Raw genomic sequence first — 15,074 nt, 5'->3', positions numbered from 1 at the left:
TTTTAAAAGGTATTGAAAATCCTGTGGGCAGCCTTATTTCAGTCCAGAACTGCCAAGTGTAAGAATCCTTCATCCCTCGTTGAGGCCTAATACCATTTTCAAAAGATGAAAACCCTGGCCACCCAGACTTTTGTTTATGCCTACAGTTCAGAGACGTAGCCTCTCTACTGTTCTAGCAATCAGTGGTCATTCTGACCAAAAACCACGATGCCCATTCATTATAATTTCTCAGTAGCACAACTGGAGGCCCTCAGGAGCATGTGTCTGCTAATCCAAGCACATTTTCCATTCAGTGGAGAGTTCATTGAAATTTCTGTCAGGATCACATTGTCCTTAAGTGCTTAGGTCATGTTGTAGTTGTTAGTGGATCACGGCATATTACCGAGCAAAACTTTTTCTGCAGAATTTACATGTTACAACTGGACAAACCTGTGCCAATGACATTTTAGTCTTTTGGAGAAGCTAGTGGTGTGTGCAATGGTTGTCTTCAGTATACTAGCTTTCCCATTATTGTGTTCTCTGTTACTGCTTTGTGAAATTGAAGAATGAGAAAGTCATGTTCAGTTGAAGGAGATTGGTAGATGTATTATCATCTTTCACTTTTTTATTAGTAAATTTTATCACTAGTAAATTGACATTATTGGTAAATTTTAATACAAGTTAACATTTTCTTACTAAAACTAGGAGCTTTAGTTTAAATGCAGCAAATATATCCTTGCTCTGAACAAAGCAAAAGTTATAGGGTTTTATGTTCATTAAATGGCTAACTCCTTTGCTCTGGCCAAGTTTTAGCCTTTTTCATAAAGGCTAATTCATTATCCTGTACAGGATCCTGTACTAAGGATCCAAAAGATTCTCTTGATTTATTCGTGGTACTACTTTTACAAGATCCCTTGCACACATGCTTCAATTTTGGTAATTTTCCTTAAGTGGTAATATAGTTCAATTATGTGGTAAATACAGCATATCTCCTTTTCTTATGGAATTAGATTTTCTCCTAATTTGGTATTAGCACAAAGATGCTTTTTGAGTATGCAACTGACAAACCTTTTTCTGTACTTAGTTTGAAAATCAAAACTTGTTGCATGAGTGTTAGGTAATTATGATGTCAGATTTAAGGAATCAATTTTAAAGATTCTCTGAACTATGCTTTTAAAAAAATACACTTAAATCTGGGGATTTAGCAAAATCCACATTTTCTGAAATATTAATTATTGAGAATTCTTGCAGTTTTATCGCTCTAAGAAAAAAAAATCTTTGATTTTTAAAAAATTCTTGGAAAATAGTGAGCAGGAAACATGTGTAATAGTCATTAAAGCTTTGAAAGGCTGTCATTTCAGGGGTATGGCTCTGGCAGTGGACAACTGGACTTAGTAATCTTTTCGATGTGTAGTGATCGCCCAACTACCATCATGGGGCAATAAATCATTTTAAATTTGTGTGATTTTGGTGTCGCCCTTTACCTAATATTTTGACACCCTTTAAAGTTTCAATTTCAAAACAAATGGTCCAGGGACATTAGTTAATACCTGCTGTTTTGAGTTTTTTCTAAAAACGTAAAAAGGTCATTTAAGTAGTGTTTAAGGAACTGCTGTAAGAATGTGTTTTTTGATGTCAATGTCTTTATTCTAGGTTTGCTCTCATTTTTTATGTAGAATCATAAACTCCATTGTTATAGTGCCTGGCACTATAACCCTATAACTGGCAGGGCTTGTGAGAACCTAGACTGTACTTCAAGGCTTAGAGTGTTTGAGAAATTCTTTCTTACAGAAATTAATATTGATTGAGAAGGTACTACAAAAACTAGAGTCAACAGCAGGGACCCAGAACGGTTACTGAATGGACATTGTAGTTCGTTGAATATTCTGCATAACAAAGAGTTAACAGATTTATTCTCTACCTATTCCTCAAAAAAATTCAAAGATAATCTCTACTGTAATCTTTTATTCAGAAGGCACCTCAGAACCTTGCAATGCTTCAAGGTCATTATAGGAATTGTTGCATAGGACTATAAAAATAATTCTGATTAGTTGAGTTTTCCGGGGTTTTTGGTCTTCCGAATAAGCAAGAGTTTCCTACATCAGGAAAGCCTCCTTACAAAGTAAAATTGTAGAGTCCCATCATGGGCAGATTGTGACATCTTGGCAGGGTTACTGACCCTTCCTTCCTGTGTACCCCCCATTCTCCCCTATAAATTATTTAGTGCTTGATATTAGAAAACTGGAATTGACTCTTTGTCTCCAATCGTATGGATTTTTATGAAGATATTTTCAGACACTCTGCTGTCTCTGATTTTAAAAGCCACAATGTACTTTGTTGTCCTGTTTTTCCTTCTTGTCTAGATCAATAATGTCAGAACACACTGAATGATTAAAGTAGAGTTTGTTTGGGGATGAAGAGAGATAGGAAAAAATATCACTTCAAAATGTTCATCCTCAGCTCAGGAGGAAAAGAAATTAAGTTTGGGGATGTAAAAATTATTTAGACAAAAATCATGTGAAATAGTGGACAGAGTGTAAAACTTGGAATCCGGATAACCCGAGTTCAAGGCCCTGATTAACTATGTGACCCTGGACAAGCCATTTAAGCGCCATGTGAATTATCCAACTCCCCAGGACTTATCTATACTGGCATAGGAGTGCTCACTGTGATCTGCTCTGGTGGAGGGCATTTCTACACTGTCACAATCACAAGGGTATTTATATAGAAAACACTAGCAGCCTGTGAGTGGAATTTTCTTACTCCTATAAGTAAAATACCTGTCTTTTTGCAGAGCTGCCATTAAAAGACTGCAATGTCCTAACTTTTCAGTCTTTTTTTTTTAAAGTGAGAAACTGATTTTTATTGACATTCATTCTTTTATTTTCTTTAAACCTTCTGACTGAAGAGTCCATTTCATGTATTTTTTAATACTAAGGGCTTGACCTCAGCCTTGTTTTTTTATAAACAAAGGTCAATAACAGTTCAGATGTCCAGAGCCAGGGAAAGAAATAATCTTGGAGGGAGAGAGTAAGCTTTGATCCTGGTTTTGGTAATTATGCTGTGGAACATGCTCATGGTTATTGGATTACATGTGAGGCATGAAATTAGGCTAACGGATGGGGAAAATAATTTGAGAATATAGACTAGAATCTAGGAGATCTGTTTCTGGCCACTGACGACTCCTATATACAATATACTATCACATATCAATTTTAACCCTTCGTTCTTCCAGGCATAGACTCTCCTCTCTGTGAATCATACTGGTTTGGTTCCATTGCTGCTTCTTTCCCCCACCCCCAAAGTTTCCTTCTAGTTGAAATAATTGTTTGATGACAGTTTGCCAGGAGGGCTGAGCATTAAGCCCTCTAGGCAACTGCCTTAATTCTCCTCATTTATGGTAGCCACTTAAATATCAGTTTTGAATTATAGCCTACAGGATGTCTACAAACCACAGTCATTCAGAACCTTGAAAAATTTACTATATGTTTGTTATTGTTTTTTTAAACCCTAAGCTGGATCTCAAAGCATTGACTGATTTGACACATTTGGAGTACCTACCATTGCTCAGTTCTAGGGATCACAAGAGAAATAAAAGGCCTGGCCTTTGCTATCTAGTAGCCTACAAACTCAAAGGAAAGACAAGAGCTTTATATCACACCATGCCTAGCACCATAAAATGCATCAGAATGAGAACAAATTGAGTTGTAAAAGGATTAAATCTCTACAAGAGGCCTCAGTCCTCCAGAAACAAGGGTCCACGCAGGGGAAATGGAACACCCAAACCACAAAGAGGCCTCTGCTTCCTTGGAGGGCTGTCTGTTCAGAATAGGGATTCTTTTAACTAAGTGATAAACTCAGTTTTATTTTTTTTCTTGCTGACAACACTCTCAATTTTCGAATCCTAGGACATCGTCCTGATTGCTTTCTCCTAGTTACAGCTCTATATACACCTCTAAAACATTTAATAGTGATTTATGACACATAATCCATAGTCAGACACAAAATATGAATTCATATATAATGTCTTCTCTATCTTAAGAAGCTCAAAGCAGGTAGGGGCAGTGTTACCAGTTAGGCCTCGTTAGCCCTTGATTATATATTCTGCTTTGTATACCATTAGTGTAATTTAATAAATTTTAGAATAACTGTTCAGAGAAGGGAGATCAACATGGGATAATAGTTATAGTCAGGGAAGGCTTTATAGGGGAGTCTGAAGAACAAACAGCCTTTTTATCTAAATAGGGAAGGTGAGGTGGGTTATTTCAGGTAGATCAACATGAGTAAAGACATGAAGATTGAGGCTGCCATGATTCATTTGGGTGCAAAATGAGTGAAGAATTTGTAGAAGACAGATAAAATGAGAGCATTCACATTAGGTGAGAAGAAGAGGGAAAAAATGAATAGTTGTCAGCGATGAAGAATTGAGGACCTTGTAAACCAAAGTTAAGGAACTTAGAACTTACCCCATAGTGATGAAAAGCTATTGAATGTTTTATAACCAGAGAATGAAATGGTTCAGTTAATCTGGCAAATTTATTAAGTGCAAATACTGGGTGCTAAGGATACACTCAGAGGTTTACCTAGCCAGCTCTCATCTGACTTGGGAAAGCCCCTTGTTAAATTTTCAGGGTGAGCATTTACACCTTAGAAATCATCAAGTGTTTCTCAGAGTCAGCTGTTAAACATTTGCCAGCATACCTTGGTATTACAAAGATAAAAACAACAGCTTATGGCCTCATAGGAACATTGACTTCGTGTAGGAAGGGAACTCATCTAGTCCATCTCCATTTTATAGAAGAAGGGAGAGGGGAGAAAGGAAGGAAACAAGAATGGATAGGAACAAACATCTACTAAGAGCCTACTATGTGCCAACCAGTTTTACAAATGTTACCTCATTTAATTCTCACAACAACCTTGGGAAGTAGGTGCTATGATTATCCTCATTCTACAAAGAAATGGAGGAAGATATGGGTGAAGTGATCTGTCCAGGGTCATACCGCTAGTAAGGGGCTGGATGGAACCCAGATCTTCCTGACTCCAGGCCCAGTGCTTTAGCCACTGAGCTCTCTAGCTGCCTCTGGCTCACTTTCGGGAGGAAAGTAAAGCCTAGAGAAGTCATGACGGAGTTAAAATTCCATAGACAGAAAAGCGTGGATTCCAGCAAACTGACATCCAAGCTCTTTCTACTTTTGTGAATGATCATATGCTTTGCGGGGGAGGGGTGTGCATGAATGGGGAGGGTAGTAATAAAGATACACAAAGATATATTACACAAAAATAAATAAAATGAACAAAGATCAACATAGACGAGGTACTCTAAGGAGGGAGACAACACTAGTAATTAAAGTAAAGCAAGAAAGGCTTCATTGATGTAGCACCTGAGCTACATTTTGAAAGAGTGCGAGGAAATTCAGACAGACAGCTGAGGTGCAAAGAGATGGAGGGTTAGGTAATAGCTAGTGGGTCAAGTTGGCCATAACAAGAATGGCAAGTGATATGAATAGGTGTGAAAAGCTAGGTTGGAGTCAGATTGTGGAGGGCCTTGAATGCCTAACCACTAGTCTGTGTATTTGATTCTAGAGACAATAGGGAGCTTGAAAAGGTGCTGAGTATTCCTGAGCAGAGAAGGAACAAAAATAGATGTATACTTTAAAAAACTGTTTTTTTAACTTCTATTTGTTTTTATTATTTAGCTTTTTTTAAGGATGAAATGGAGATGAGAGAAGCTAGGGTCAAGGATATCACTTAGCAAGTCCCTATAGCAGACCAGAGGACAGTAATGAGAACCTGCACCAGAATGATGGCTATTTGAAGAGGAAGAAGGGGATGAATGAAAGATGTTATGAAAGCAGAACCAGCCGAATTTGGTGTCTGAAGATAAAGAAGCCAGGGAATGAGAAGGGAAAGGATGAAGGTGGTTCTGAGGTTATAAGCTGAGTGACTGAGAGGATGGAGGAAGCTTCAAAAGAAATAGAGAAGTTTGGAGGAAGGAAAATCAATTCATAATATTATGGACATGCTGGTTTTGAGATATCAAGAGCACATCCAAGTAGAGATGCCCAGCAGACAAATCAAGAAGCAGGACAGTTCAGGAGAGAAATTAAGGCTGGATATTTTAATAAATTTGGTAATCATTGGTATAAAGATCATAACTCAACCCAAGGATGAGTGAAATCACCATGGGAGAGTGTAGCAAACAGAAGAGTCAGTCAATACACATTTACTAAGTGCCTACTATGTACCAGGCATTGTGTTAAATACAAAGACAGCCTTGGGAGACACTCATACTTTGGGAAGATGAGACAGAAAAAACCAGAAGAAAGTGTTATGAAAGTTGAGAGAGAAGAAAAATGAGCAGGAGAGTGATCCCTTTATGTCGAAAGCTTCAGAGGGGTCAAGAGAATGAAGACATAGTAAAGGGCACAATTTTTACAAAGATTTTTTTAACCATTTGCAATCTAAGAAAGTAATTTCAGTCAAGTGGAGGAGTAAGAAGCCAGATTGCAAGGGCTGAAAAAGTGAGTGGGTGGCAAGGTACTGGAGGTGATGACTATTGACTACTATTTCTAGGAGTTTGACAGTGAAAGGCAGGAAAAAGATAGGACAGTGATGAAAGGGGTGTTTTTAGGAAGATTGATGATCCCTTTTATAAGGAGGGTTAAAAAGAAGAGAAACTAGTGTCAGGAAAACTACTTTGGGAAATTTTGCAGGAGAAGAAGACCTAGAATAGAAGAGTAGTTTAAATGGAAAGGAATAAATGAATTTGAGATGTATAGAAGGAACAGTTTGTAGACTTGGAAACTGGTTAGATGAGCCAAAGATGCCTCTAAGGTTTTGCACTTAGAGAACTAGAGAAATGGTGGTTCCATCGACAGAAATAGTGGTTGGAAAAGAGCCAGTTTTGAAGTACATTGGTCAGCATGCAGCAGTTTAAAAGGCTCTCAGATTTAGAGGGGGTTGTTCTTGAAGACAAAGTACAGAGAATTAAAAGACTTTGAAAGATGAGTAGCATTAAGAAACTCATTTTTTTAAAAAAAAAAGTCTGATTACATTTGGATAATTTAAGATGCCCTATATTGGATGGAATTAAAAGCCCTGAAAATCCTCAATTCATTAGAATTATCTTTTGAGACTTGTCCAAATAAATTTACCACAAAGCACTGAATCAGATTCCATTAGAATGCAAGAAGTGAATGAGAACAGCAGGATTCAGAATTCCATGGAAGGCCACCAGCCAGGGAAGCAAAAGGTAAATAGATCTGAGCGTGGTGTTTGAATGATGAGGGGATCAAGTAAGTAACGAGCTGTAATATATACAGTGCCATGTTCAGATGTGTTGAGGTTTCATTCTGTAACTAAGAATACTGTTTTAGGCTTTCCTTCCAGAATTGAATTTTTGAAGAACACATACTTTCTGAGGCTTGTCACCTTAGGGTTCTAGCTGAGGCTGTTAAGTAGGTTAACAGAACTGTACCAGGTCTCTCCTTTGTTAAAACTGGAGACTTGATGAAATTCTTCTTGGAAATATTTGCCACCTTACATCAAAACTGGCTTCAGTGGAACTTGTAATTCATTAAAATCCCCCACAACTGGTACTGTGAAGTTGATTTCTTGAGCCCAAGTATAATTTTACATTTACCCCAATTAAATTTAATCCTCCTCAACTCAGCCCCATGTTGTAACTTGTCAAACTGTTTAGGAATCTTGTCTTGATCACCCAGTTAAGTGTTAGCCCTCTCTTCCTTGCACCCTGTCAACTTAGGGTCATCTGCAGATTTGATGAACATGCTGCTGCTTCTGCCTTCATACAAGCCAGTGACAGAAAAGTCAGATAGCCCTGGTTGAGCACAGATTCCCCCCTTTCAAGTCACTTTATTGAGTACATACTTAAATGCGAGATGCTGAGCTAGGTGCTAGGGATACAGCCTTAGGAAAATAGGCTTGCCTCCTACCCTGAAAAAGGTGATGACATTCTACTGTGGGGAAAGAGCATGTATCCACATAAATCAGTACAAAATAGAAAGCAATTTCAGTGGGAAGCAATGCCAACTGGGGGATGAGGCAGTTACTGGGCCAAGACTTAAAGGTGGCCAGGAATTCCATGAGGCAGAAGGGGGCATATTCCAGACATGGGGGTACAACTCTAAACATGTGCAGGAAGAGATCAAGTGAGCCATTTAGGCTAAAATGTCAAGTATGTAAGAGGGTGGGATTTGGAGTCAGTCTAGCAAGCTAGGTTGAAGCCAGACTGAAAAGGACTTTAAAATGGCAACCTGAAGCATATGTATCTTGTCCCAGAAGCTGCGGGGAGCCACGGAAGCTTCTTGAGCAGGAGAGTGACATGGTCAGATCCAAACTCCCAAGTCCATAGCTCTTTCCACTATACCAAGCTGCCTCTCCGTGTTTGTAATGTTCCCTTCAATATCTGTGATTTTGTTGTTGATTCTGAGCAAAGTATGATTTTTCAATCTTACTCTGCCCCCTTCCACACACATAGAAAGTACATCACAACAAAATATATGGACAGATAGCTTGTTGGCTACCATGACTGATTTAGCTATGGCAGATCATAAAGACTGTCAACTATGACATAGATGGGCTATGAGGGTTGCCAATAGAGGGAATGCCAATGCCAGCAAAAACAGCTGTTTGGAAATGTTTGTACTTATATTGACAGGGGCTCACTTCTCTTGAGCACTAACCAGGAAAATTTTGGAAGAAAATGGCAGCTGTAACTTTACGGAAAAAAATGCTAGGATTGGAGGTAGGAGGACCTGAGTTCAAATTCTGCCTCAAACATTTAATAGCCATAGAATCCTGGGAAAGTTACTTAACCTATCTCAGTTTCCATGTCTGTGAAATGAGGAGATTGAAGTCTATGCCCTCCAAGATCCCTTCAGTTATAAATCTCTGATTCTCTGGTTCTGTGGCCCTCTAATTGTACACCCCAAAGAAATGTCATCTAGGGGCGGCCAGGTAGCACAGCAAGTAAGAGCACCGGCTCCAGTGTTGAGAAGACCTGGAGATCGAATCCCGGGCTCAGACATTTAGCACCCACCCAGAAACACCTGGCTGTGTAACCTTGAGCAAGTTACTTAACCCCAATTGCTCAGGGGCGGCCAGGTGGCTCAGCAAGTAAGAGCCCTGGTTCCAGTGTTGGGACGACCTGGAGATCGAATCCCGGGCTCAGACACTCAGCACCACACCCAGAAATAACTGGCTGTGTAACCTTGAGCAAGTTACTTAACCCCAATTGCTTAAAAAAAAAAAAAAGAAAAGAAATGTCGTCTAATTAGTCCTGTAGTGGAAAAGATTTTTATAAGTACCGTCCTTAGAGACACACTACATAAGAGCACTTTTCCAGTGGTCTTCACTTATTTTGGAAAGAGCTTAGTTTGGATAAAATCATGCAGGGACCTGTTCATTCAGCAAACATTTACTGCCTGCTCCATGCAAGTCACTTTGCTCTTCCCTACACTCTTTTCCTGTTTTTTTCCTTGTGAAACAGGAATGAGGCAGCGTATTTGAATGTCACGGTGCCTGAGAAGGTTCACGGAATTCCCCGTTCTGCCCCGGGGAGATGCTTTTTGATGTTCTGTGTGTTGAGTAGAGTGGAAGTACATTATTTGTAGAAAGTGGCTTTCAGTGTAAACCATAACCACAGAGGTACATCTCTGGTTCATTATAAGATTTGATGCACAGGAAATGTCTGGGTCTAATGAGAAAACTTTTTAACTTTCCAGATGACAGAACAAAGGAAGCAGAAACAGAGAATTGGCCTTCTAGGACATCCTCCTCACATGAACGTCAACCCACAGCAACCAGCATAAGTCAGTGAAATAAAGGGGTAGTATTTAACCATTATTATTATTATTATTATTAATATTAATATTATTATTAGCGTGAATAATGCTAACCAGAGGTTCAGATTCAACCACTAAGGCTACATCTGTGTGTTTAGTACATTTGTAAATACCCAGTTTTATACTGTATGTATATGATTGCTACTATAAAGGTTTGGGTATATGTATTGTAATTAGAAGTGTTGGCACAGTGAGGTTTCATTTGTGTCAAAAAAAATTATCAAAAATGCCTTTTTTTGGAAGGACTAAAGAAAGCACCTGAATTGCACTTGAACAGGATTATAGATTTAAAAGTATGTGACCTGTATTTTGTATTTAAAAAAAAAAACTAGAATAGCCAGTATTTATGTTTTTATACAATTGTGCAATATGAATTATGCAATCACAACATGTTTGTAACTCCTGAGTGTCCAAAAGGGAGTGCACATCTTTGAAGCTGGTGTGTTAATACTCTGTAATAAATGGTTAAATATCAGGCACAGAAGGCAGCTGCCAAATTGTCTTCGTAGCAAGTTTCAGGCCCCCGGACATTTTGTACTATGTGATGATCCCATGACGATGCCATTTTCTTGTTGCTGGTGGCATTAGTGCCTCTGTCTTTCAGTGATGTTGCTGGAAAGTTATGTGCTCTTGAATTGGTATCCATAGGAAAAAAAATCCTTAAAAAAAGGTCATTTTAGTTTTATACATTATTTTATGCTTCTAAATTATCATTGATCAAACTGATGATTTCTTTAAAAGCAAAGGGCCAACGTAGAGGCTCAGGCCAAAGCTTGTGAAGAAGTTAGTAAATTTATTAAGTAATTTCTTATTTCAAGTTGGGATGAATGCACACTGCTGGCCAATCAGTGTCATCTCCTGGGGGTGGGGTTGTGCTATGCTGTAAAGGAATGAATAAATGATGGTTTCTACATTCACCGATCCCAATGCAGGATTGATTTTTTCTTATTTCATCACGTGCGACATGCTGTACCAATTAGAAGTTTTAAATGCATTATGCCAACTGAAATATAAACTATATCCCATTAGGACTTGTAGTTGAGCACTGACATGTAATACTTGTGAACGAGCCACAGTATTTTGGTTTTGTTTTTGTCACTTGATTTCTTTTTCTTGACGGCTGAAAAAGTATGAAAGGAAACATTTTTTTATATCTGTCGCCTAGTTTTGTACATGGACCTCATTTTAAAAAAGATGATTTCTCTGCAAATAGTTTTAAAATGTACTGAAAGCAGAGTTACAAAATGAGTACTACTAAAGTTTGTAAATGCATAAATAAAAATAGATATTTAAATAAACAATGCAGAATACTACTATATGGTGATAGACTGATGGTGTTTGTTTGGGAGAGTTTCAGTGTTTCTTTTTCCACACTTAGGCACTCCATGTAAATTTTCTGTTAAGCTACATTTCAATAAGCAGAAATACAAAGGGACTGGATACAGATCAACTGAAACATTGTCACTGCCTGATTGAGTGGGGCCGATGTGGAGTATAAAGGAATACTCTGCTCCCCCTAATTCTGCTGAGAACATGCTATCTCTGGGAACCAATACTGTAACATAATTAATACAATAGTCATTCATTCTTCCACCACAGTAATTGTCAAGTAGGCTGTCATGACAACCTGGTATGTGTCACAACACAAAGCTAGGCGTGTTTGTCTGTTTCTACTGCCTTGGATTCATTGGGCAATCAATCTGCCTTGCTATCTGTAATCCAGGAGTGTCCCTGACAGCAGTGGTAAACTCCAGATGATAGAGTTGTGGCAAGAGACTTTTTAGCAGGCAGAGCTTTGAATGAAATATGGCCAGAGAACCCACTCACTCTACTGCAGAGAAAGGAAACTTTTGCGAAGTGCCCTTCTGACCCCATTTTCCTGTATGCTCTGATAAATACGAATAATTGTCACCTAAAGTTGGGAAATGGGTCACATAAAACATTGCCAATTAAATCAGTGGTTTTCATTGCAATTGCCTGTGTAATGTTTAATACATTGGGGGGTGGAGAGTGCATGGTGATAAATTGTTATTAATTCACCAGTAAGTTCACTGTTAAAGTATTATTTCCACATTAAGTCAACCAAGATATTTGAAGGTGTGTATCTAGAAACAAAAAAATAAATGACACTATCGCTAAAACCTATGAGACAGGCAGAGACAGTCTTTTGTCCAATTCTTCCCCTTTGTCTCTCAAGTTGTCCAATACAATACAAAACTGTGGCATGTGCAGCTCATTTCCCAAGTCCCATCGTGTTCACTGGAAAGTTCTGCATTGACATGTTCGGGTTATAGCACCTATGGATTTGTCATGTTTCATTTGAATCCTGTCACTTAAGATACAGATCTTGGTTCAGTTTGCCAGCCTCAGCAAAACTGAGGAGGAATAGGAATGTCCCTACACTCTACGTGCAGTGGTTCAATTTGGGAGTGAACACTGAAGCCCAATATGTATGTGGCAAACAAAAGTCTGAAACACACACTGGAACCTCTTTTGGGGTACAGCTGATTACTGAGGGCTTACACCAACCTTTTGAGAGCTACTTAGCACTGATGCTTCTTCACAGGTCAGAGGCCAGGTTACTATCACAGCCAGCTCACCAGATCAGAAAGTAGTGCTATAAAGTGGATTAGTCACCAAGGGCTATATTCTAGAACTGAAATTATACTTCAGTACTCCTAAGATAACATTTTCTTAGCCATATACCTGTAAGCCAGGCCACTATTTTTCAATTTTTCAGCTTCTAACTTTAATTTTAGATAAATACAACAACCATTAGTTACTTCAAGTATACAGTGTATATAGTATGCTGTTACTGTTTATAGGATACTACCAAATAGTCTACTATACTAGTAGTATACTATAGTAGTATACTAGTTACTATTGGTTACAATCTTTTACTTGCACAAATCCCCTAGAACTCATGTAGATTTCCTGAAAATGCTCGTTCTTCTGTAAATCCATTTATATTTTCCTAATGTCCATAGTAGGTACCGCTTCTTTTTTAATTTTTCCCTAAAATTGCCTCTTGAGTTACTTAGCCTTTTTTTCTTCCTGCCAATAAAGTTTCCATTCATTTGTTCAAATCCTGTTGCCCTAATTGATATTCCATCCTGTTTTAGTGACACTTCACTTTTTCCTAGAACTGTGCTTTTCCCCCAGTTAACTTCCTTTATTCCCATTCTTTCACAACTTGATTCAACTGGTTTGGTTTGCTTCCAGGTTCATGTTCCTCATTCATTGTTCTCATGATTCCTTTCAACACGTTGCATATTTTAGTTGTACTTTCTGAAAATGGGCTGCTGATGAATTTGACTCCCACAATATATATATAAGGCTTGGGCATTTTACTCTGCTCAAATGCACATTTCTTAACATATCTGCTAAGGCAGAAAAGAAGCATTCTTTTATTTGTGGAAATTAACCAACAAATTAGTCCTTACTGTAGCAAGCTGAACAAAACGATGTTCCTGAAACAGTGGGGAAATTTCCATAATCTATCAAAAATATAAGGAAATGTACACTTTAAGCTCAGAATTCTAGATTTCTGCAGCCTTGTATTATAAATGGTTTAGACCAGGAGTCATCACGAGGACATTATATCCCATATAGTACACTGAACAATAACACAATTCAAGTCATCCAAAGGTCAGTTAGGAGCTGGAATAGCTCTTTTTAACAATCTTCTAATCTAGTCCCTTCATTTAATAGAGCTTTAAGTACCAGGTTAGGAATCTAGTTATCTTGAATCCCAGAATGTAACTTGTTTCACAGTTCTATGTGGCCTCCTTGCCACAGTAGGGTTTAAATGATAACTTACCAAAATCATATGGTTCAATTTTATAATCCCACCTATCTTCTTATGAAAATAGAAAAGATATTTAATATTTTAATTAGGGTATATCTTTTTAAATTTCTTACAATAGGTTTTTAAAATTTATTTATTTATTTACTTTTAGTTTACAGCATTCAGTTCCACAATCCCTTAAGTTTCAAATTTTCTCCCCCCACCTCTCCTTCCCCCTGCCCCCCTCAGGGCATGCAATCAAATATAGGATCTACAAATACCTTTACATTAAACATTAGTCAGGATTATAACCAATGGAATGAATAATGGGAAGGAGGAAACAAAACAAGAAAAAAAAAGAAAGCAAGTAGTTTGCTTCAATCTGCATTCAAACTCCATAGTTCTTTCTCTGGATGTGGACATCTCTTTCTATCATGAGTCTTTTTGGAGTTATCTTATGACCTTACATTGCTGAGAGGGGCCCAGTCTATCAAAGTTAGTCATCACACATATGTTGTGTCTGTAATTATATACAAATTTCACCTGGTTCTGCTCCCCTCACTCAGCATCAGTTTATATAAGTCTCTCCAGGTTATTATGAAGTCTGTCTGCTCCTCATTTCTTATAGCACAATAGTATTCCATTACATTCATATACCACAACTTGTTCAGCCATTCCCCAATTGATGGGTATCCCCTCAATTTCCAATTCTTTGCCACCACAAGAAGAGCTGCAATAAATATTTTTGTATATACGGGTCCTCTTACCACTTCTATTATCTCTTTGGGACACAATCTTAGAAGTGGTATTGCTGGGTCCAAGGGTATGCACTTATTTATAGCCCTTTGGGCACAGTTCCAGATTGCTCTCCAGAATGGTTGAATCAGTTCACAACTCCACCAACAATGCATTAGTGTTCTGATTTTTCCTCTCCAGCATCTATCATTTTCCTGTTTTGTCATCTTAGCCAATCTGACCAATGAGATGTGGTACCTCAGAGTTGTTTTGATTTGCATTTCTCTAATTAATAGTGATTTAGAGTATTTTATCATATGCTTATAGATATCTTTAATTTTTTCTTCTGAAAACTGCCTGTTCATATCCTTTGACCATTTATCAATTGGGCAATGACTTGTATTCTTATAGATTTGACTCAATTCTCTGTGTATTTTAGAAATGAGGCCTTTATCAGAGACACTGGTAGTAAAAATCCTTTCCCAACTTTCCACTTCCCTCCCGGTTCCATTGGCTTTATTTGTACAGAAACTCTTCAATTTAATGTAATCAAAATTATCTATTTTGCATTTTATAATGCTCTCTAAATCGTTTGGTCACAAAATCCTCCCCTCTCCTTATCTGTCAGGTAAACTATTCCTTGCTCTCCCAGACTACTTACAGTATCAGCCTTTATACATAGATTGTGCACCCATTTAAACTTGATT

The 15,074-nt window shown here is 38.0% G+C and overlaps 1 protein-coding gene across 1 annotated transcript in view; it reads left to right on the top strand.

Moving 5' to 3' along the window:
• Positions 1 to 11,160, top strand: part of ITPR1 (inositol 1,4,5-trisphosphate receptor type 1) — a 393,216-nt gene extending 382,056 nt beyond the window's left edge. The window contains exon 62 of the mRNA XM_069084059.1: positions 9,726 to 11,160. Coding sequence (XP_068940160.1) covers positions 9,726 to 9,812 — 87 coding nt within the window. The 3' untranslated portion in view covers positions 9,813 to 11,160. The remainder of the gene's footprint in view (positions 1 to 9,725) is intronic.
• Positions 11,161 to 15,074: the final 3,914 nt, after the last annotated feature.

The sequence above is a fragment of the Petaurus breviceps genome, unplaced genomic scaffold (assembly GCF_028583685.1).
Source record: "Petaurus breviceps papuanus isolate PSGF00001 unplaced genomic scaffold, PetGlider_PUasm1.0 174, whole genome shotgun sequence".
Classification (NCBI taxonomy): Eukaryota; Metazoa; Chordata; class Mammalia; order Diprotodontia; family Petauridae; genus Petaurus; species Petaurus breviceps.
The sequence above is the reverse complement of the archived record's forward strand: the minus strand, read 5'-3'. Positions and strand labels throughout refer to the sequence as shown.